This window comes from Oncorhynchus mykiss, chromosome 28, assembly GCF_057628025.1.
Source record: "Oncorhynchus mykiss isolate SJ-2025 chromosome 28, ASM5762802v1, whole genome shotgun sequence".
Classification (NCBI taxonomy): domain Eukaryota; kingdom Metazoa; phylum Chordata; class Actinopteri; order Salmoniformes; family Salmonidae; genus Oncorhynchus; species Oncorhynchus mykiss.
The window spans coordinates 9,891,327-9,913,209 of NC_143049.1; the positions used below are offsets into that span (position 1 = coordinate 9,891,327).

At 42.6% G+C, this 21,883-nt stretch overlaps 3 protein-coding genes across 4 annotated transcripts in view; 2 read left to right on the forward strand and 1 right to left on the reverse strand.

Annotated features, from left to right (window-relative positions):
* The first annotated feature begins 471 nt into the window (after positions 1 to 471).
* Positions 472 to 5,285, forward strand: si:ch211-122l24.6 (uncharacterized). 2 transcript variants are annotated; one of them, XM_021588979.2, is made up of 6 exons: positions 472 to 787; positions 1,018 to 1,120; positions 1,214 to 1,324; positions 4,364 to 4,505; positions 4,733 to 4,847; positions 5,019 to 5,285. In XM_021588979.2, the coding sequence occupies exons 1-6, from the start codon at positions 629 to 631 to the stop codon at positions 5,157 to 5,159; spliced, it is 771 nt and encodes a 256-aa protein (XP_021444654.1). In that variant the 5' UTR covers positions 472 to 628; the 3' UTR covers positions 5,160 to 5,285. The 2 variants fall into 2 exon arrangements, with proteins under 2 accessions (XP_021444654.1, XP_090081419.1); XM_090225293.1 differs by having other exon boundaries at positions 685 to 798.
* A 72-nt stretch (positions 5,286 to 5,357) lies between these two features.
* LOC110508456 (C-C motif chemokine 20) lies at positions 5,358 to 7,574 on the reverse strand. Its single transcript, XM_021588982.3, has 4 exons — positions 7,376 to 7,574; positions 7,029 to 7,146; positions 6,573 to 6,650; positions 5,358 to 5,703 (listed from the first exon to the last, which is right to left on the reverse strand). Exons 1-4 carry the CDS (start codon positions 7,449 to 7,451, stop codon positions 5,637 to 5,639), a joined length of 339 nt encoding a protein of 112 aa, XP_021444657.2. The 5' UTR covers positions 7,452 to 7,574; the 3' UTR covers positions 5,358 to 5,636.
* Positions 7,575 to 20,691: 13,117 nt separating this feature from the next.
* LOC110508457 (ephrin type-A receptor 4) overlaps positions 20,692 to 21,883 on the forward strand; it is a 47,281-nt gene continuing 46,089 nt past the window's right edge. The window contains exon 1 of the mRNA XM_036966621.2: positions 20,692 to 21,069. Coding sequence (XP_036822516.1) covers positions 20,943 to 21,069 — 127 coding nt within the window. The 5' untranslated portion in view covers positions 20,692 to 20,942. The remainder of the gene's footprint in view (positions 21,070 to 21,883) is intronic.

Below are 21,883 nucleotides of genomic sequence, written 5' to 3' on the forward strand. Positions count from 1 at the left end.
AGAAACTGGTGTATTTATTATTTATTGCCAGTTGAAGTATTTATTGGGTGTTTTATATGTAGATTGAATGGCTTTGTATGAATTGCAGTTTGCTATATGCTATTAACATTTAGTTAATTCATATGATGTGCATCTTAAAGTCAAAGGTCAACAGCCTATTTTCAAGTTGAAATAAACTGGAGATGTAAGAATTTATGTCAAGTATTTATACCAAATAAAACAACTGAATCCTTTGCTATCCCATCTTATAATCAATCCCCTTAGTCATTTCGTTAGAAACATGAGTCCTGCGTATTGTACATTCTCCATTTGCATGGGTTAAGTGGCTTCACACTCCCATTCATTGCTTCATTCTGAACCAGATTTTGGCTGAATCGCCTCTACTTATAGATTCTTGCCGCCACCGGGCGGATTCAATTTAGCATTGCAGCTACATACATTCAACATGTATGGACCTTTCCTTATTTCATCTCTTTCATTTCACACTTGACTTCGAAGCTCCATCAGCTCCTAGGGTTTGCGTTACAGTTGATACAATTACGTTGGACGCCTAAACGGAAATGAAAGCCAGCATGTTGTGTGACCTGCTGCACTGGTGTAGATGGAAGGGGGGATAGAAAGTTCCTAGATGTATGCACGATCTCGCACTCCACTGGCTCTTGACACGCGACATTCGGACGTTTCCTTTCAAAAAAAATCCGAAGCTCCAAACGGACCTTTTCTAGTCATTTGCTTCCCAGCTAACGGCATTATTAACGTTTCACCTGGAGCCTGTCTATCAAATGAGGTGACACGGAGGTTTGATGAGACATTGAATGGCGTTAGTTAGCTACGTTAGATGTTCGTGTCATTCGGTAAACAAGTCGAGCGAAATTACTCGAAGGATTATGCAAAATAATCACGAGTTGGAACCGCTAACGTAACGTTACCTAGCTAGCTAACGTTACTCGCCGAACTGTTGGCCAGCGGCTAATCAACTGCTATCCTAAATGTACTGTACTTTTGTATTCTTGACAGGTGCAAACTAGCCACGGTAACATAGTGTGCAAGATGGGGATGTCGTTGTCATATCCACTGGTGAAAGAGCCAGAAAGTTATGTGGATCCTGATCTAAACGAAGGTAATGGCGTCAACAACCGTTAGTAGCTCAAATGCTGAATGAATAACCTGTGCATGGCTGGTGTACCATTCTTGTTTCCCAACGCCTCACCAGACTCCGACGAGATGAATTTCGCAATGGAAATGCATGAGATTAACCTGAGCTACACATACGACATGATCCAACAGAGGATCCGCTCTATCAAGGAGTCCGCCAAATTTGACAGTGAGTTTGGACCTCGTAATATTTGTTGTAAATATCCTATCAGAAATACTCGGGCTCCCAAGTGGCGCGGTGGTCTTTGGCACTGCATCTCCGTGCTAGAGGTGTTACTGCAGACCCTGGTTCGATCCTGGGCTGTTTCACATCTGGCTGTGATTGGGAGTCCCGTAGGGCAGCGCTCAATCGGTTGGAAGGTAGGAGGTCATTGTAAAAGATAGTTAAATACAAAAAAAAATAATGTTTGACTTTCAAGAAAAACATATTTCAAACTCGGGCACAAATTCCTGTTAGCTGCATAAAACTACAATCATTGAATAATCTTAAATCCCTGTTAGGTGCATAAAATGAACCCCATACATACAGTCATTGCATAATGCTAACCGGTTAAATTTGATTACTTTTCTCTATAATTTAGCAACAGGGTGGAACTGTATGGATTAGACAAACAGACTAATCCCATCAAACATGGGAAAATAGATCAAACTGAGTATATATATACACTATATATACAAAAGTATATAGTGGATTTGGCTATTTCAGCACCCGTTGCTGACAGGTGTATAAAATCAAGCACACAGTCATGCAATCTCCATTGCCAAACATTGGCAGTAGAATGGCCTTATACTGAAGAGCTTAGTGACTTTAAACGTGGCACTGTCATAGGATGACACCTTTCCAACAAGTCAGTGTGTCGAATTTCTGCCTTGCTAGAGCTGCCCCGGTCACCTGTAAGTGCTGTTATTGTGAAGTGGAAACATCTAGGAGCAACAACAGCTCAGCCACGAAGTGGTAAGGCCACACAAGCTCACAGAACGGGACCACTGAATGCTGAAGCATGTAAAAATAGTCTGTGCTCGGTTGCAACACTCACTACCGAGTTCCAAACTGCCTCTGTAAGTAATGTCAGCACAAAAACTGTTCGTCTGGAGCTTCATGAAATGGGTTTCCTTGGCCGAGCAGCCGCACACAAGCCTAAGATTACCATGCGCAACGCCAAGCATCGGCTGGAGTGTTGTAAAGCTCGCCGCCATTGGCCTCTGGAGTGATGAATCACGCTTCACCATCACCAACTTCATGGCAACATTTTGGGGAAGTCCCTTTGCGGTTTCAGCATGACAATTCCCCCGCACACAAAGCGAGGTCCATACAAAATGGTTTGTCGAGAGATTGGTGTGGAAGAACTTGACTGGCCTGCACAGAGCCCTGACCTCGACCCTATCAAACACCTTTGGAATGAATTGGAACGCCGACTGTGAGCCAGGCCTAATCGCCCAACATCAATGCCCGACCTCACTAATGCTCATGTGGCTGAATGGAAGCAAGTCCCCACAGCAATGTTCCACCCAAAAAATAATGGCACTTCCTGGACTTGATGTCATTGTGAGAAGGGGCTGTTTTCTTAAAGGAGAATTACTACAAATTACTACAAAGTAACAGGGTGGAAAGTGATATCAGGGACACACAGAAAATGTTAAATACAAATATAATAAATACAATAATCATGAAAAAGATATATAATTTGATGAGAGAAATTTTAAGGACTATAAAAGAATGAAGAAATACAGCCTTAACAGCCAAATGCTCCATCTTAACATAGGCAGGGCAAACCCATGTTGGTGAATTCTGGTATATCATCAAATAAGTCAATCACAGCATGTTTTTGGATTTAATTCATTTTTAAAATTCCATTTATATTCCTAAAACCTTAGTTGAAAATGATGCTGTTGCTGATCTTGTTGACAAGCCGATTTTAATAAATAGCCCAAAGTCACAACAGTTTTGAAGTTCCAATTCAATAACCACAATGCAGAAACAGTTTGATATATTGAAAACCTAAACATTCAAATGTATTATCTACACATACATGTGCAACAATAGTAATATAATATATATTACTTAGATCATTTTTTTAACAAGCACCTTGTAAACTACACACGCACCAAAACCCCTGTTGTTTTGACAAAAGTGACAATATATTACTCATGTTGATCAGGGGGGGAATCAGGTTGTACGTGCTGTTGAAACTAACACAACAACAACAACAACAAAAAACATGGAAACTGGATATATTTTTTTACAGCATGGATTAGAGGACAACCTGCAGAAGATGGACAGCTACTTTTCAGTGTTGAATTTTTGATAAGGGGGTTGCCAAAACGAAGAGAAACACCACTGTTTTGTCAATTACTCCTATCGATATCAAGTTGATTTCAATAGAGCGAGAGGGGATAGGTTGCACATTCTGTTCACTAGCACAACTCAAGAATCATTTGTATTTCCCTGGTAGAGGACAATACGTGGAAGACGAGCTACATTTTGAACTGTTTTGCTTTTTGATTGACGTGAGTCACCAACGTGGCAAGTGTAATGTAACATTGTTAATCACTCATATCACTACACATTGAAATCAATAGAACGGACCAAGCGTTTGGGTAGTATGTGCTGGTTTAAACGTACATTACATCAAGGCCGTACGGATACTTGGAATTACCTATACGTGGTTGGTTTGACGAGAATTTGTAGAAGGCTTCTATCTATATTTTGGAATGGGCGGATGTTGATTTCGGGAGGCTGCAATCACGTAAGAGGGAACAAATCACCTTCTCTGATAGTTAACTTCAACGAATCACAATCCGCCATAGGATATCAACAGTGACAATGGTTGGTTGCTGTTGAAGAGAGAGTTTGAATGTCATATCCGTGTATTGGTGTGTGGCCAGCGACTTTTATAGAGAGACCGTCCCCGAATTATCCGTGGTATTTGAGAAATCAAATAATAGCTGCGTTCTAAGTCCTGCGACCCCCCCCCCCCCCCCCCCGCTGCCCCTGACAAAAATCAGCAGTACAAAACCAAAGATATTGATCGGTTTTAAGCAATTGATATTGTGTCATCATGTTGCCTATAAACTTTTCTACTAACATCACCAATCTGAAGTCAAAAAGGATCTGTACAGTGTGTTCAGAAAGTATTTACTACTTGTGGGGGTTATTTGGCCTGCTGTGTTTTTTATAAATGTAACCCGTATGTCTGCCTGCGTGTAGAGTACAGCTACGACTGGAACACCAGTGTGTTGGATCTGAAGGACGAGTTCCCCCACTGGACAGCTGATGACCTGCTCAACCTGAGACGGCAGTTTGAGATTTTTGACACCAACAAAGACCGCCTGCTGGACTTCGGCGAGTTGTGAGTGAACGTAGTACATGCCGATGTGACTTTTGATGTCGTGGCTACTCGGTGGTATTTAGCTCAAGCCTAGGGGGCTGTAGGTGGCAGCACACGCACACAAATGCCATCTACAATAACGAGGTAGGTCTACTAGTAGTCTTATTGTGAGTCGTGGTTTTAAACCATCACACTTGAATAAAGTGGCTACTGCGAGCACAGACTTACCTCCCTCTACCCCCTGACAGTTGCGCTTCTCTGAACATGGTCAACGATGCATCAACTATGGAGGCCAGGAAAGAAATGTTTAGTAGAGCGGACAAGGACAACTACAAGTCCATCAACTTCGAGGAGTACCTCCAGGTAGAGCACATGTAACGGCGCTGATGGGAAGTCTCTGCATCTACTTCCAACTCGGACCTTGTTGGCTCGTCTTGCACAACAGAGGATGAGTGTGTCCCCGTTTTCTTTTGTGTCTCGGCCTACATTGTGATTATACCGGTCTGCGTTGTAACTGTGTTGTGTCCCCTCCAGCTGATGTATGACCTCAAGCAGGGCACGCCGGTCCCCAAGCCCCTCGAGAGCGAGGACAACAAGGACACGGCCACCGGTGACATCATCTGTGAAGTGGCCCGCATGGACACCTTCCAGCAGATGTGCTACGGGGTCTTCTAAACACAAATACACACTCCTGATGACATTATGGATTTGTTGTGCCTTAACTGGGCTTGAGGAAATGACATTGTATGAATTGGCTTTATATAATTCAAAATGATTAAATATACAGTTATTTTTCCCCAACCTCTTGGTTTGTCTCAGGTGATCATTTGAAGTCGTGATACAGTAATGTGACTCAAATAATCACGGCTGGCATTATCTCAAATAATTTTTATTTCTGCCGACCTTAAAAGAAACAAACGTTCAACATTTAAATGTAGAAAAAAATATGATTAATTGAAGCCGTTGACTTTACTAGCTTATATTGTGGATTCAGAGGACCCCTGTAAGCTTAAGCATGAATCGAGTACTACAGTCATCAACAACAGCAAACATCAGAGCTAATGCAATGCATTATATTTCAAATAATAGCTGCATCATTTCACCACATTACTGAACGTTTGGGATTACTGGTGATGTGGCTGGATGTTCCTTTCAGATCGGGGTGGTGGGGGGGGTTCCCGTCACAGTCTTGCTGCTAGACATCTTCTTCAGTTCGGAGCTGCATATGACACAGAACATGAAACTCAGGACATTTTGAAGCAGACTCGCATGAATTTCTTTCTTTAGAAGGCAGTCACTTGTACATGAAGACACTGGGTAAAACCTGTACGGCAAGTTCGATTGACATCCAGTCTTGTGGTTTTGGTGTATTTTATTTTTCCAAAGCCAGGACACTGGTACTTTTCAGCTGACATTTACATACCACGGGCTAACTGTGAACTTTAACACTTCACAAAGCAACTGTTGTGATTGTGCAGAGGTTGTTGATTCTGTTCTTCACAAGTCCTCACTGTCAACACTAGCTATGGAAACACAATATCCTTAGTGTAACGTCAAGGAGTACACACTAGTGTAACATCAAGGAGTACACACTAGTGTAACATCAAGGAGTACACACTAGTGTAACATCAAGGAGTACACACTAGTGTAACATCAAGGAGTACACACTAGTGTAACATCAAGGAGTACACACTAGTGTAACATCAAGGAGTACACACTAGTGTAACATCAAGGAGTACACACTAGTGTAACATCAAGGAGTACACACTAGTGTAACATCAAGGAGTACACACTAGTGTAACATCAAGGAGTACACACTAGTGTAACATCAAGGAGTACACACTAGTGTAACATCAAGGAGTACACACTAGTGTAACATCAAGGAGTACACACTAGTGTAACATCAAGGAGTACACACTAGTGTAACATCAAGGAGTACACACTAGTGTAACATCAAGGAGTACACACTAGTGTAACATCAAGGAGTACACACTAGTGTAACATCAAGGAGTACACACTAGTGTAACACTGGTGTTCCAGTTGAAAGGCAGCATGTGTGGTCTTATTAAGAGAAGTGTGTTTGCGTACCTGAGACGAGCCAGAGCCTTCCTCACCCATTCGTCCTTAACTGTGGCGCACACCTTTTTGTTCTTCGAGGTGTAGAAGCTACGACAGAAAACACACCATACATAGGCGTGTTTGACGCCAATGTTTGTAAACAATGTAAAACGATATAGCCTCAACATGGTTAAAACCACTTTTTTTATATATATATATATATATATATATATATATATATGTCGTGGATAGTCAGTCCTTGCGTCCATAGCTCTGTCTATGAATTTGAGAGTGGTTATATTTCTCCAGGCCCCTCCCTCAGCTTTTTACCAAAACAGAGGCGGGTTCCCGCTTTGTTATTGTTTAAATTAAGGACTGTAGTTTATACCCTTGACCTCATAGAGATGACAAAATATGAGCATACATTCTAAGATTATGGTAACGGTGCGTGTGTGTGTGTGTGTGTATACTTTGTTCAGGGCTTACATGATAGCGTCGATGTTGCACACCTCCTTGGAGCGCTGTAGTTTGTAGCCTTTTATCTGCTGGTCGGGTATAGGCTTCTCCTGGTACTCCACACAACAGTAAAGTCTCCTAGGACCGTCTGAACACATGCACAAACATCAGTCAGCCACATGCCACACACACTGTAATCTATTCTGTGAACTACAATGCTAGTCTTCTAATCTGATCCAACCTAACCAACATGACCCCCAAAACAGAGTTGGCAGGTCTCACAGCTAGACCTTATCAGACATTGGTAAAACAAATAAGTGGTACATGTACATGGGCAAAACTCTTAAACGGGTAAATTGGTTACCAGGTAAACTTACATGCAGCTGAGGTTGAACTGAACATGGTCCCAACACAGCAGAGAAGCAGGATTGTCTCCAGGTATGTGGGAGCCATGGTGATGGTAGACTAGAGAAGATACACCAAACACGCCTACGGACTGATCCTATATACCCCTACAAACAGGTGTGTGCATGTGAGTGTGTGTTTGTTGATGATTCTGATACATGTCAATCATGTCCTTCACTCCTAACCTGTGGTTTCTAAATTGAGGACAGGAAGCCCATCTCTGCACGATGGCTGACAGAGATGCGAACATTGCCTGTTCCCATGACCCGTTTAGTTTCAGGCCTATATCAGTTGTTGCACTGGTTGTCGCTAATTTGTTCTCAGTCGTATAACCTGGTTACGGTCATATCATAGGTCCACACCTAATGTTGCTTGAATGGTATGTGTTTTGACTGATATGCATACAGTAGTGACCGTACAAATCTAGGGACTTCTGCAGGCTCAAGGCCAACTCAGGCTCCCCTCGACTTTTCCCAAACAGAGCAACATCACCCCACATTGGCATAAAAAAAGGTGTTTGGCTATCATGTCTGATGAGTCCAGCATCTTTTACAAGCTCAGAATAGTCAGTAATAATATAATGAGGGCACAGGAGGTTGGTGACACCTTAGTGTGGCAGGTAGCCTAGTGGTTGGAGTGTTGGGCCAGTAACCAAAAGGTTGCTGAATCAAATCCCTGAGGTGACAAGGTCAAACATCTGTTGTTCTGAACCAGGCAGTTAACCCACTGTTCCCCAGTAGGCCATCGTTGTAAATCAGAATTTGTTCTTAACTGACTTGCCCTGTTAAATAAAGGTTAAATAAAATAAAAACATTGGAGAGAACAGGCTTGTGGTGATGGCTGGAGCGGAGTAGATGGAATGGTACCAAACACATGGTTTCCGGTTTGATGCCGTTCCGTCCCAGCCATTATTATGAGGCAGCCTCCCCTGTATGAGAGTGTTTGTGGTGAAGTTATGAAACAATAGCAGGTTGTCAAAAACCCCTCGTCTGTACCGTGACCTATTTAGTGGTTCCTGCAGAAAGCTGACAAGAGCAAACCCAGATCACCTGACCTAGATAAAATAAATGCTATTATTGTGTTGTCATGCAGCACTGAACATTAGTCTCAATAACAAATGCCATGAGAAAAATAGCTAGTGGGTAAATACAACTATGTGGGTTCGATTGAGCCCAGAATCTGGTGCAGCAGAATATATGTGGCCTAACTACCGAAGATCAATAAAAAGTGCATGTTTCAAGTACATTTTTGAACAGTTGAATATGGCTTAATAGCTTCAAATCAATTGATAAAAGCTCAAATCAATAATAGTTTAATAGAACTCAGCATTTGCTACTCCTGTGGCAACTATGACAATTTTCAAATGCTTTTTTGTCATCAATTTAAGCCACTTTAAACTTTCCAATATATATGCAGCTGCTATTGAAAAGCCATCCACATACAGATTTCTGAGAAGTAGCCTATTGATTTTGGGTCAGCTACATTGTGTTTTTCACATAAAGTATTTTAGTAATACTCCAATCGAACAACATATTAGCGGGGGAGTGACAGTGTTAGCTGCTGCCTTGGCAGCTCTTCCTGGGGTCCAGCAAAATTAAGCCAATTTATACAATTTGAAAAACATTATAACACATTCCCAGATTTCACAACACACTGTGTGCCCTCAGGCCCCTACTCCACCACTACCACATATCTACAGTACAAAATCCATGTGCATGTATGTTATCATGAGTGTGTGTGCGTGCGTGCGTGTGTGTGTATGCATGTGTCTGTGCCTATATGTGTTGCTTCACAGTCCCCGCTGTTCCATAAGGTGTTTTTGAATCTGTTTATTAAATCTAATTTTACTGCTTGCATCAGTTCCTTGATGTGGAAAAAAGTTCCATATAGTCACGGCTCTATGTAGTACTGTGTGCCTCCCATAGTCTCTTCTGGACTTGGGGACTGTGAAGAGACCTCTTGTGGCATGTCTTGTGGGGTATTCATGGGGGTCCGAGCTGTGTGCCAGTAGTTCAAATAGACAGCTCAGTGCATTCAACATGTCAATACATAAATACAAGTAGTGATGAAGTTAATCTCTTCTCCACTATGAGACAGGAGAGACTGACGTTAATATTAGCTCTCTGTGTACATCCAAGGACCAGCCGTGCTGCCCTCTTCTAAGCCAATTGCCAATCTACGGTAAGTCATTTTTTGTGGCACCTGACCACAAGACTGAACAGTAGTCAAGGTGCAACAAAACTAGGGTCTGTAGGACCTGCCTTGTTGATAGTGTTGTTAAGAAGACAGAGCAGTGCTTTATTGTGGACATACTTCTCCCCATCTTAGCTACTGTTGTATCAATATGCTTTGACCATGACAGTTTACAATCCAGAGTTACTCCAAGCAGTTTAGTCATCTCAACTTGCTCAATTTCCACATGATTTATTACAAGTTTTAGTTGAGGTTTAGGATTTAGTGAATGATTTGTCCCAAATACAATGCTTTAAGTTTAAGAAATGTTTAGAGCTAACTTTTTCCTTGCCACCCACTCTGAAACTAACTGCAACTCTTTGTTAAATGTTAGTCATTTCAGTTTCATTTCAGTTTTTTAGCTGACGTGTATAGTGTTAAGTCATCAGCATACATTACTCAAAGTTAGTGGCATGTCGTTAGTAAAGATTGAAAACGCAAAGGGCCTAAACAGCTACCCTGGGGAATTCCTGATTCTACCTGGATTATGTTTGAGAGGCTTCCATTTAAACTTCTTAAGGATTGGTGTCCCGCTAGCGGGACAACTACCAGTGAAACTGGAGGGCGCGCAATTCAAATAAACAATCATAAATATTATGGATTTTAAACATTTATGTACATTTAAGTGTCATATATCGGCTGAATGCTTAAATACTTGCTAATCTAACTGCGTTGTCCGATTTATAGTAGCTAGTACAGCGAAAGCATGCCATGCGATTGTTTGAGGACGGCACTCGACATCAAAATATTTTTCCACAGGTACAGGTTTCATACATTCACAAATAACAATGAAATATTCACTTACTTTTTGAGAATATTCCTTTGATTTGTCATCCAAAGTGTCCCAACTATAACATGTAGTGCCGTTTTGTTAGATAAAATCCTTCTTTATATCCCAAAAAGTCTGTTTAGTTGGCGCCATCGATTTGAGTAATCCACTCATTCAACTTGCAGAGAAAGGAATCCAAAAATCTACCCCTAAACTTTGTTTCAACAAGTCAAAATACATTTATATTTACTCCTCAGATACCCTAAAATGTAATCAAACTGTAATATTTATTTAGGAAAGAAGTATGTTCAATAGGAAACCGATTTTAGCAGGCCCATAATGTCTTCATGGCGCACGCAATCAAGAATTTCCAAGACTGTGTCCTTCTACTAAAACTGACATTTCTTCTTTTTTTTTAAGTTACAAGCCTGAAACCTTGAACATAGACAACTGACACATTGTGGAAGCCATAGAAATTGCATCCAGGGAGCTAATTTTCAATATGACCTTTCTCTTGCATTTCTAAGAGGATGGTCTCTAAACATTATTATTTATTTTTAAATCTAGTTGGTTTTTCTTTGGATTTTCTCCTACCATATCTATTGTGTTATATTCTCCTACATTATACATTTCTAGAAACTTCAAAGTGTTTTCTTTCCAATGGTACCAATTACATGAATATCCTGGCTTCAGGGCCTGAGCTACAGGCAGTTTACTTTGGGCACGTCATTCAGGCAGGAAGTGGAGAGAAAAAGGGGCCTAGCCCTAAGTTAAAGAATGCTGTGGCAGATGGCAGGGAGAGGTGAGGGGAGTGGTTATTGAGGGGAGATATCTTGCAGCCCCCTGGCTCCACACCCAAGCCTTATTTGGACTTCCTGCCCCAACAAGGCGAGGCTGTGAGTGTGCTTTACTGTAAAATAGCATTGTATCTGGTCAAACACTGTTTTTTCCAGGATTGATAGCCGGCTGATTGGTCGGCTATTTGAGCCAGTAAAGGGGGCTTTACTATTAGGTAGCGGAATGACTTTAGCCTCCCTCCAGGCCTGAGGGCACACACTTTCTCGTAGGCTTAAATTGAAGATGTGGCAAATAAGAGTGCCAATATCGTCTGCTATTATCCTCAGTAATTATCCATTCAGATCGTCAGACCTCGTGGCTTGTCATTGTTGATAGACAACAAAACAGTTTTCACCTCTTCCACACTGACTTTATGGAATTCAAAACTACAATTCTTGTCTTTCATAATTTGGTCCAATATAAGAGGATGTGTAGTGTCAGCGTTTGTTGCTGGTATGTCATCCCTAAGTTTACTTATCTTGCCAATGAAAAGTAGTTGGCAATATCAGCAGGCTTTGTGATGAATGAGCCATCTGATGGTTCAATGAATGATGGAGCCGAGTTGGCTTTTTTTCCCCAAAATGTAATTCAAGGTGCCCCAAAGGTTTTTACTATCATTCTTTATATCATGTATCTTTGTTTCATAGTATAGTTAGTTTTCGTTTAGTCACATGATTTCTCAATTTGCAATACGTTTGCCAATCAGTTGGGCTGCCAAACTTATTTGCCATACCTTTTGCCTCATCCCTCTCAACCATAACATTTTTCAATTCCTCATCAATCCAAGGGGATTGAACCCTTTTTACAGTCATTTTTTAACTTGTTAGTAACTGGAATAAGCAATTTCACAAATGTGCCAATGTGCGTCTGGTTGCTCCTCATTACACACCACAGACCAGCAAATATTCTTTAAATCATCAACATATGATTCACTACAAAACGTATTGTACGACCTCCTATTACCAGCCTTTCGGAACTTTGGTTTTCCTAGATATGGCTATTATAATGTGTTGACCTTCTACAAATGCCTCTTCTGATATCGAAAAGTTCAAAGGAAAAGTTAGAGATTGTCTAACGGTCTCTCACATAAGATCATATTTCTTTGCTGAAATATCTATATCAGCCGTTGAATTTGTGTACTCTGAAATGGTGCATTGCCATCCATAAACTGTCACCACAGAGTGCTGATGTGGAGGAAGGGGTGCATGCTTCTGTTTTAAACAAGATCAGAATTTCTCAGCGATGTCTGAATGCGTGGCTCACGGTGCCCTTAGGTAGGATGTTGACACACTCATCTCAAGGTTTTCACTCACCCACCACCCACACCCACACTCCACAGCCTTTTTGTCAATGTTGTAGTTTTAATCATAACCAGTGGAGGGGGATATGGTACAGTAATTAACATTTAAATACATGTCATCTGCATGAATAGATTTAGTATAATCTCATTCCATTCTGTGTTGTTAGATTTGTCAGTAGACATCAATGATGTACATAAACACTAGATTGCAATTTGCTATGTATTGGCCAATGAGAAGCTTTGAAGCCTCCCGTCGGCCATATTGGTACTCCTCAGAAGAAGCAGTCCTCCATAGGAATGTACAGTATTTCAATTCAATGTTTCAAGGACGCAATAACATGTATTTAAGTATTATTTGGTTGTTGTGGGGACAGTAACATAAGTACTCTCAACAACAAAAAAATATATATATTTGTATGTTTAACTCACACAATGTCATTTAAAAGTGTGCATTAAGTTGTCTGTAATATAATAAACATGGTAAAAATGAATGTAGACATCAATAAATCCAAAATCTTTTTTACAATTGTGGGGGAGTAGTAAAATGGAGGTGCGGTGGCAGTCATGTAGTGTATGTATAAATCATTTATAGGCACATATGCAAGCTCTTGGTCTCTGTCTGACCCTCTCATGTCTGTCTGTGTCATATCTGCACTGACTGGCTCTAGTGTTCATTGTCCGGCAGTCTTTAACTGGCTCTGGTGTTCATTGTCCAGCAGTCTTTAACTGGCTCTGGTGTTCATTGTCCAGCAGTCTTTGACCTTGTGCATCCCCCACACCTAGGAGTCTTTTAGTATACTCCAGTCAGCTATCTCTGACCCTGGTGACCCCCGAAGTCTCAGTCCTTTGGTACAGACTGATAAACTCTATCTCCAGAATGCAGTGGAATCAGAGCAAGCCTTCCAGTTGATCTGTAGACTATCATTGACTTTGATGAGCCCAGTCCTGGAGATGTGTCAGACAGACCCATGCTTTGATCATCCTCAGTTTAGGCAGAGAGAGAAGGAATGAAAACATGGTGGGGAGGTCTAAGTGTAGCACAAACCAATAGACGTAACCTTGAACCCGGAGCTCCCAGGTTTGGGTTAGAATCAGCCAGTAGAAGATGGTGAATAACACCTATAGAAAGTCAAATGAATCAAGTAGGTTCAGAGGAAATTTCCGTGAGTTGGTCTATCTTGGTGTTTGTCTCTCCATGTCTGTCTCTCTCTCTTTGCCATGCAAAACACAGGGCCTTGTTGTCCTCTCATCCTTGAATAACTGAGAGATAAAGAAGGCAAAGAAAGAAGTGATGATTGGTTATTTGACACTTCCCTCCTTCACCCTCCTCCTGCATGTGTGTGAGTGTTGTTAGTTGGTGTGAAAGAACAAACATGGCGGAGGGGGCTGTCAACAGACAGAGACAGGAAGTCAAAGGTGACGAGTGACGGATCTCAAAACCAACTTCCTGTTGGGAGAGTCCACTGTTCTCTTCCTTATTTTCGGTCTCCTCTTCTCTCCTTTCTGCTCTCAAAGATTTGCTATGTAATACCCAAGTTAATGCTTTGTTAACAGAGGGCTGGTGTAGAGCTGCTTTGTAGTGTGTGTGTGTGTGTGTGTGTGTGTGTGTGTGTCTATCCTGTCTCATCAGTGCAACAAGGGCCTGACATGTGCAATCATCTGTTTACATCTAATCCCCAAGTAATCTCCCTCATAACACAGTTCCCTTTGTTTCCTTCCCCGTGCTCACTCAAAGAGACATCTACAGAGGGATCCTTCTCTGAGAAGACACCTTTCATCTCTTTTGCTCACTCACTCTTCCTCTCTCTCTCTCTCTCTCTTTCTCCCCTCCTCTTTCCCCGCATCCTCTGCCACTTTGATTTATTGTGGCTCTTGTGCCCTGTAATCATGTGTTTGTTTTCAGTAACAGTGGTAAGTGAGTCTGTGTTTATGTAGTGGTGCTCCTATACAGTGGCATGTGAGTGGTGATCTGTGTTTGAGTTCAGCGTGAATGTTGTCCAACACAAAAGAGCGAAATGTTTTGCATAAGCAAACACGTGTGTGTGTGTGTGTGTGTGTGTGTGTGTGTGTGAGTGTGAGAGAGAGAGAGAGAGAGCAAGAAAGAAAGTCTTCCCTGTCCACATATGTCTTGCCTTGGGCCTCTCTCCCACTCGCCCTCCCAAAATGGTGGAAAAGGCGGGAGGGAGTCCCTTTGAGTTGCCCACCCACACACTGTGTCCTCTGGTCACCTCTCTCCTGCCTGGGCTGTGGGGCAACAGAAGCTGCAAAGGCGTTGCCTTAAAACTTTCAGTAGAAGCTCGTGCTCCTCGAGTCCTCTCCAATTGAACAAGTACTGTGTCATTAAGTGTGAATTACCAGCAACGATTTAGATACTAGATTACAATGATTCTCATTCTAGAAAGTCACACGCACACATACAGCGGAGCATCCTCTTGACTGACATAATTAATGGCTGTGGAATAGTGGTTAGCCCTAAGCCTTTTTCCTTGATGAATATCATCCATCAACAGAGCGACACAAACTACCAAGACGGATGAGAATCATAGTACATTCCCTCTGGAAGTAAGGACACGCTCACACAAACGCACACACTTTGGAACTATTAGTGGTTGGTTATATATAACCATGTGAGTCGTGTCGGAGACCTCAGGGTGTGCGAGAGAGGGAGATGTTGAGAGGTGTGGTTTGGTCAAACGTACACATACAAACACGCACACACACACACATGCGTGGGGTGAGAGGCAGGATGGAGCCTGCGGGGTCACCAGGTGACCTGAGAGTGTGCGTCGCAGACTGTGCTGACAGACAGACAAAAACCAAGGCCACCATGGAATCTACCACCACCCCACAGCACTCTCTCTTTTTCCTATCTTTCTTTCCCAGTCACTCACTGCCTCTCTCTCTCTCTTTCTCTCTCTCTCAATTTTCTCACTCACTCTACCCATCTCTCTCTTTCCCTTGGGACTGCAGTGATCTGTTCATTCTGCCTTAGTGTACCAGTTGGAGAGAGGGAGAAAGTGTTCCCCTGTTCCTGAGGAGCGAGCCGCCAACAAGACGCCAGCACAACAGATGGATGGATGGAGAGAACAAACGTGTTCTGCATCATATCACTTCACTTTACATAACCGCACACACTGATTCACGCACTCACAGATACCCACACATAGATGAACGTGTAAAAAGTTATCTTTCTACCACATGCTAACAAGGAAAGACAGCAATAGAACGAGAGGGAGGGGGGAGAGGAGGAGAATTAAAGAGGCGAGAGGTTCCCTGGCTGTGTTCTTTTAGTGTCAAAGTAAGCAAACAAATAAAAGGACACACACTCCTGGGTTTACTGACGACATCTTCTGCTGCCTCCTTCTTCCTCTGTTGGCAACTTAAACCTTTTTTCACACACACACACACACGCACACGCACACACACACACACACACACGCACACACACACACACACACACAAACACACACACACAAATGCTTAACAGATAAATGCCAGCAGATACATTATGGCAGAGGATTGCAAGGGGATTTGACCTCTTTAGTCCTTTCATCAGAGCATATGAAGGAAAAGAGAGGAGAGGACCATCATGCTAGACTTGATGCACCTGGAGTCTTATTCCGCCAACTCTCCCCCAGCCCTCCCTCAGAGCAGCCGGTGGCTCAGTGGAATCACGTCAGCTGTGTGTACACTCATGCGTGTGTGTGTGTCTGTGCTCCCTCAGAGTGGTGTGACAGATGCTAGCGATCCCTAGGTCTCGCCACTACGCCTCAGGCATGTTAATGATGCTCCGTTAACTGTGGGCTCTGGACACACGCGTGAACATACACACACACACAAATATCTGCTACCCTCTTTCTATGTTTGAGCCCCAATATAATAGCACAGATTGCGCTCTCTGTTAACCCGTACTCTTGTTCGTGGAGTGCACGTGATATATGAGGAGGTTTTTGAAAGGCCCCATACAGAAGCTCCACTAGCAACACTTCTGTCCTCTTCTTCTCCTCCTTTGTTCTTCTGTCTTAACCACCCACATATCTTTTACATCCCTGGAGCCTTTACCAGACCTGCAGCTCATACATACATACATACACATACACACATACATACATACATACATACATACATACATACATACATACATACATACATACATACATACACACACACACACTGAGAGAGAGAGAGAGAGAGAGAGAGAGAAAGAGAGAGAGAGACCAGGTTGCTGTTGACCAGGATGTTGCGGGCGGCCAGGTCTTGGTGAACGTAGATGATATCAGACAGGTACTTCATGCCCGACGCGATGCCACGCAGCATGCCCACCAACTGGATCACTGTGAACTGACCATTGTGTTTCTAACACAGAGAGAGAGAGAGAGAGAGAGAGAGGGCAAGCGAGAGTGAGACATGCTATTTGAAAATATCTTGTTGCCCGAGCTCCTTACACACACAACACATGTCCAACATATCTCCATACACAAGCATCCCCCTATCCTTCTCAGCAATGTGTCTACAAAGCAGTTAGACATATATTTGTCACACTATTAAAGGGTCCTTCTGTGAACTTCTCCCCATGACTCCTTTTATCACTACTTCTATGACGAGTACCCGATGGTGTCTGTGGGAGGCATGAGGAGTTAGTTGGTGATTTGAGGAGGGGGTTTGGAGAGGGCCAAGATGACTTCACTGTGGCTTCAGGAGCTCTTCTGGGGGTTAGTGGGTTTGGTGGGTTTAGGCTTTCTAGTAATTAGGGGAAGGTAAGGTATCCCTAGGGGTTAAGGGGTGCTCACACACACACACACAATATAGATGTGTGGGCAGTAGGAGCCATCTGGGGCCCTATAGGAACAAAACATGTGTGTGGGGGCCGAAGGCTCGGGGCCGCAGTGGGAGTTCACTCTTCAGATCTGGGAATCCCACAGGAGAATGGGAACACCATCTCGACGGTCATCAATCAAAACTACACTGACACAAACGAGCCTGAACAACGGCCTGCAACTCCATAATGTCACTGTGTCACCTCCGACCCGCGGCGAGGGTCTGCCCACTGGCACCCGCGTTCGATAGGCCCCTGCCCTCCACGGCTCGATGTGATTGGACACCGACTCCACAGCGAAGCTGCCACCCGCTCTCGGCTAATTGGGTCTTTGTGAATGCGCAGTCTGTCGTGGGTTTGGAGGAAAATGAGGTGGTGAAAACGGCATTATGGTCTGCGGCGGTGAGTGACGGGTCGATGTGAGGCGATGGGTTTCGGTCTCAAAGCACCAGATGCTCTTCCTGGTTCCATTATGGTGCATTATGGGGGACGGGATGGTTTCGCCTGAGCAACCGAAATGACACAAAGGCGTTCAGAATAGGACCCTGGAGAAACACAAACACACAGCACCCTGTACTAAGGGCCCCGCCCGGACCTGAGAATGGCCCCATGCAACGAGATGGAAAGTCTATGGCGAACACACATGCAATTCACATATACAGGTCTCACACACAATAAATTCTCCCTCTGTCTCTAAATTGAGGTCAGCACAAAAGTTACACACTCTCACTCGAGGTTGAACACGTTTCAATGTGACAAAAGGCCTCTGGTCGACATCGCAAACTCCCTAGGTAGAGCTCTTAACAAACCACATGCAACTCGCGTGACCCGGTCGAAAGCAATATTAGACGTGGACAGGACGGAATTAAAGATCGTGGACTACCAAGTCGGGGTTGGGATAAACAGCTGTAACAGGCTATAGTAAAAGACCTGTGTCTCTTCTCTTAAGAGACATCCACTGTGCTGCTTTGTGCAGCCACTCCATTGAGAGAGAGAAGGTGTGGGAGGACCGCAGACCCCTCTCTTTGTTCTTCCTCGAAGCTTTTACAGCCTGCACAGGATGGAGTCCGACTTTTTTTCCGAACAGAGTGTGTAATAATGGCTGCGGTGCGTGCCTGCCTCGGGGGACTACCTGTATACGGTAGATGTAAGCATAGTATGACCTTTGCCAAGAGGTCTGGATCGTTGTGGCACGGTGGTGCGCGTGTCCCGTTACGGCAACGTTTCTGGTATTCAGACCTTTTTTTATGTTGACAGTGTCACTGTTCTTATTGTGTAGTTGTCCATAGCCTTAGGCAGGGTTGGGGAGTAATGGATTACATGTCATCTGTTACATGTAAGGGATTACAACAAATATGTAACTGTAATCCGTTACGTTACCCGTAAAAACACTGTAGCCGGATTACAGATACTTTTGAAAAACTAGATGATTTCTTTGAGGATTACTTTTAAACTCAGAAAGGATATTTGGGGAGAAAAAAATATTTGACACTTCTCTGTTTTCTCAATGACATTCAAATCAACATTGAAAAAAGGTGGTGCAAGTGTAAGTTTGTTCCAGCTGAACGAGTCTGACCACAAGTCAGAGACCACTATGACGACACAACTAATGGGTTTGACGGATCGTGTAACAATAGCAGGAATAGGCTTTTGTAGGCTACAGTCCAAGCTATGTCTTCCAATGGTGCGACTGCTGTCGGCATCCTAAGATTATCCAACTTGAATAAACGCTTGGCGGTAAGGATGTCAGCAGTGATGTAGACTACGGCGATACGGATATCACTTATTCCTGATATTTACAAAGTGCATTGATGTGAATCACACTGCTGCTCTCTCATTTAACTATTTGCGCCTTACGCAGATTGTGGGTTGTTGTGGATGGCTGATCACAAATCTAAATGTGTATTTGAACCCAATAATGGTTGAATTCAGCATGTTCAAGCTGCTTATAAATCATTGTTTTTGAAACCAGTGGACAACCAGTGAAAAAAATGTGCTCTTGCAACAGCTGCATATTGCGGATCCCAGCCTATGAAATAAAAGTGGAGCTTTTATTGCTCAATCTATTTCCATTGGCCTAATGGACACATGTTCAAACTCGCACACTTTTGATAGCCTTAAAGGGGCAATCTGTAGTTGCTACATCTATTTTGGGATTTATAAATTATATACATTAAAGTGAAGATATAATGTAATATTATTATTATTATATGTATTAGAAAGAAAAGGTTTTAGAAGGATCCTACATAACCAACCCATAAAATTACATTTAGATGTCGTTCCATTGGTAACATACATTTTTGTCTTCTTGCCTCTTAAAGGGGAAAGTCATCTCAAAGTAACTAAATGTTACTCTACCTTTATTTAACCAGGCAAGTCAGTTAGGAATACATTCTTATTTACAATGGCAGCATACGAGTTAACTGTCGTGTTCAGGGGCAGGACAACAGATTTTTACCTTGTCAGCTCGGGGATTTGATTCAGCAATCTTTTGGTTACTGGCCCATCGATCGAACCACAACCTGACGTAATTAGATTGCATTGCTGAATTTGGGTAATCCAAAAGTTACGTTTTTGATCACAATTTTTGGACAGATAACTAGTAGCAGTAACTGATTACATTAAGAAAGGAACCTACCCAACCCTGGCCTTAGGCTATTGAGATTCATCAGCATCACCCCAGATCTCACTCCCAATGGAAGAGCGTCAGGTAGAGAGAGAGAGATATGAGCTAAAGACAGGGGGCGCTATCTCCCTCTTGTTTTTCCTGCATCCTTGTCAGTGAGGCATTGTAAATGCAGCAAGCAACAAACAACCTACAGACTGGGACGAATGTCAGTTCAACGTCTAGTTTTGATTTACATTTCAACTAACATGAATTCAATGTGAAATCAACAAAAAAATGTAATTATGCCATTGGATTTAGGTTAACAGTTGGGTGAAAAAATACGAAATGCCCTTCAATTGGTTACTTTAAGCAAATCGAAACAGTTTCTCACGTTGACTAAATGTCATCACATATATTTCTTTGGCTTGAAATAACGTGGAAACAATGTTGGTTCAACCAGGATTTGCCCAGTGGGAAGTGACCTTCATATTTGATGTGTTCCCAGTTCCAAAGCGACAATATATAGCCAACAGCACACTATTTTATCTATCACTTTTGTTTCAATCTATAAACAGTTTTCTATCTTAAATTAGTCCTATTTGTCACATACTACACATGTTTCGTTAAAAGCTTGTCTGTTGATTTATCGAAACGATCACGTTAAATTGGCTCATCATGACGAATCAATGACGCGGGCTTAGTGTGATGTTGTCACACGACTGTCAGTGACTTAATTGCTAGGAGCACAGGTAAAACAGTAAAAACACGCAGACATTACAACATAATCTACACATATGACATATAACAACTCACACGTTGACAAACACGTACACCCTATGCCAGCGAGATACCACTGACCAGAGAAGAGAAGATACCTTCAACTGCGTCAGAGGGAGCGAGAGAGGACCTCCTTTTGCCCACAGCGTTCCAAGTATATCATTCCCACACACACACACACACACAGTTTTCCGACAGGGATGCGCGGAGCTAAACGGAGACACTTCCATACAGCACAAATGGCTGCGAGTTTTTGCAAAACAACTTGTGCGTTCATATGGATGTTTACACTTATTTCCACCGCTCGAGTGTATCCGCCTAACGAAGGTAAGGAAATCAGTGTTTTGCAATTGTTTAGGCATAAGGGAGGGTACGATTCTCCGAAATATTTGGTTAGGCTACTTAACGTGTCTTAATTGAGGGTCCGTTTTTCCCTTCATATTCGGGCACTATTGGAAACTGCTGTTTCTTATTTCGCAAGTTACATACTTGGAGTTCAAGTATGTACATACAGTTGTTCCTCTTTCATTTGACTTTTATCCAACAATTTGTTTCACAAGCTTAGAATGATGAATGATAATCGCAATCACTGCAATCCAAAAAATGTATGTGGTTGCCTCCCAAACTATCTTTCTTTATCATTTTAGCTGAATTTCAATGTTATGCAGTCAGTAGCCTGCTCAGCCGAAAGCAGTTTGAACAGGGGAACAAATGAAACCTCCAGATTCTGACAAATGTCACATTTCTAACAAGTAAAACGTCAAAGCATTTTCGGTTTCAGCAGTGACCTACGGCCTTTGCGCTACGGGTTTTTATCCCAAATCAAATCAAATTGTATTTGTCACATGCGCCGAATACAGACCTTACAGTGAAAATCTTACTTACAAGCCCTTAACTAACAATGCAGGTTTAAGTAAAAAATAAGAAATTATAGTAACAAATAATTAAAGAGTAGCAGTAAAATAACAATAGCAAGGCTATATATAGGGCAAACCGGTACAGAGTCAATGTTGGAGCTCCCGAGTGGCGCAGTGGTCTAAGGCACTGCATCTCATTGCTTCAGGTGTCACTACAGACACCCAGGTTTGAATCCAGGATGTATCACAACCGGCATTGACTGGGAGTCGCGCAATTGGCCCAG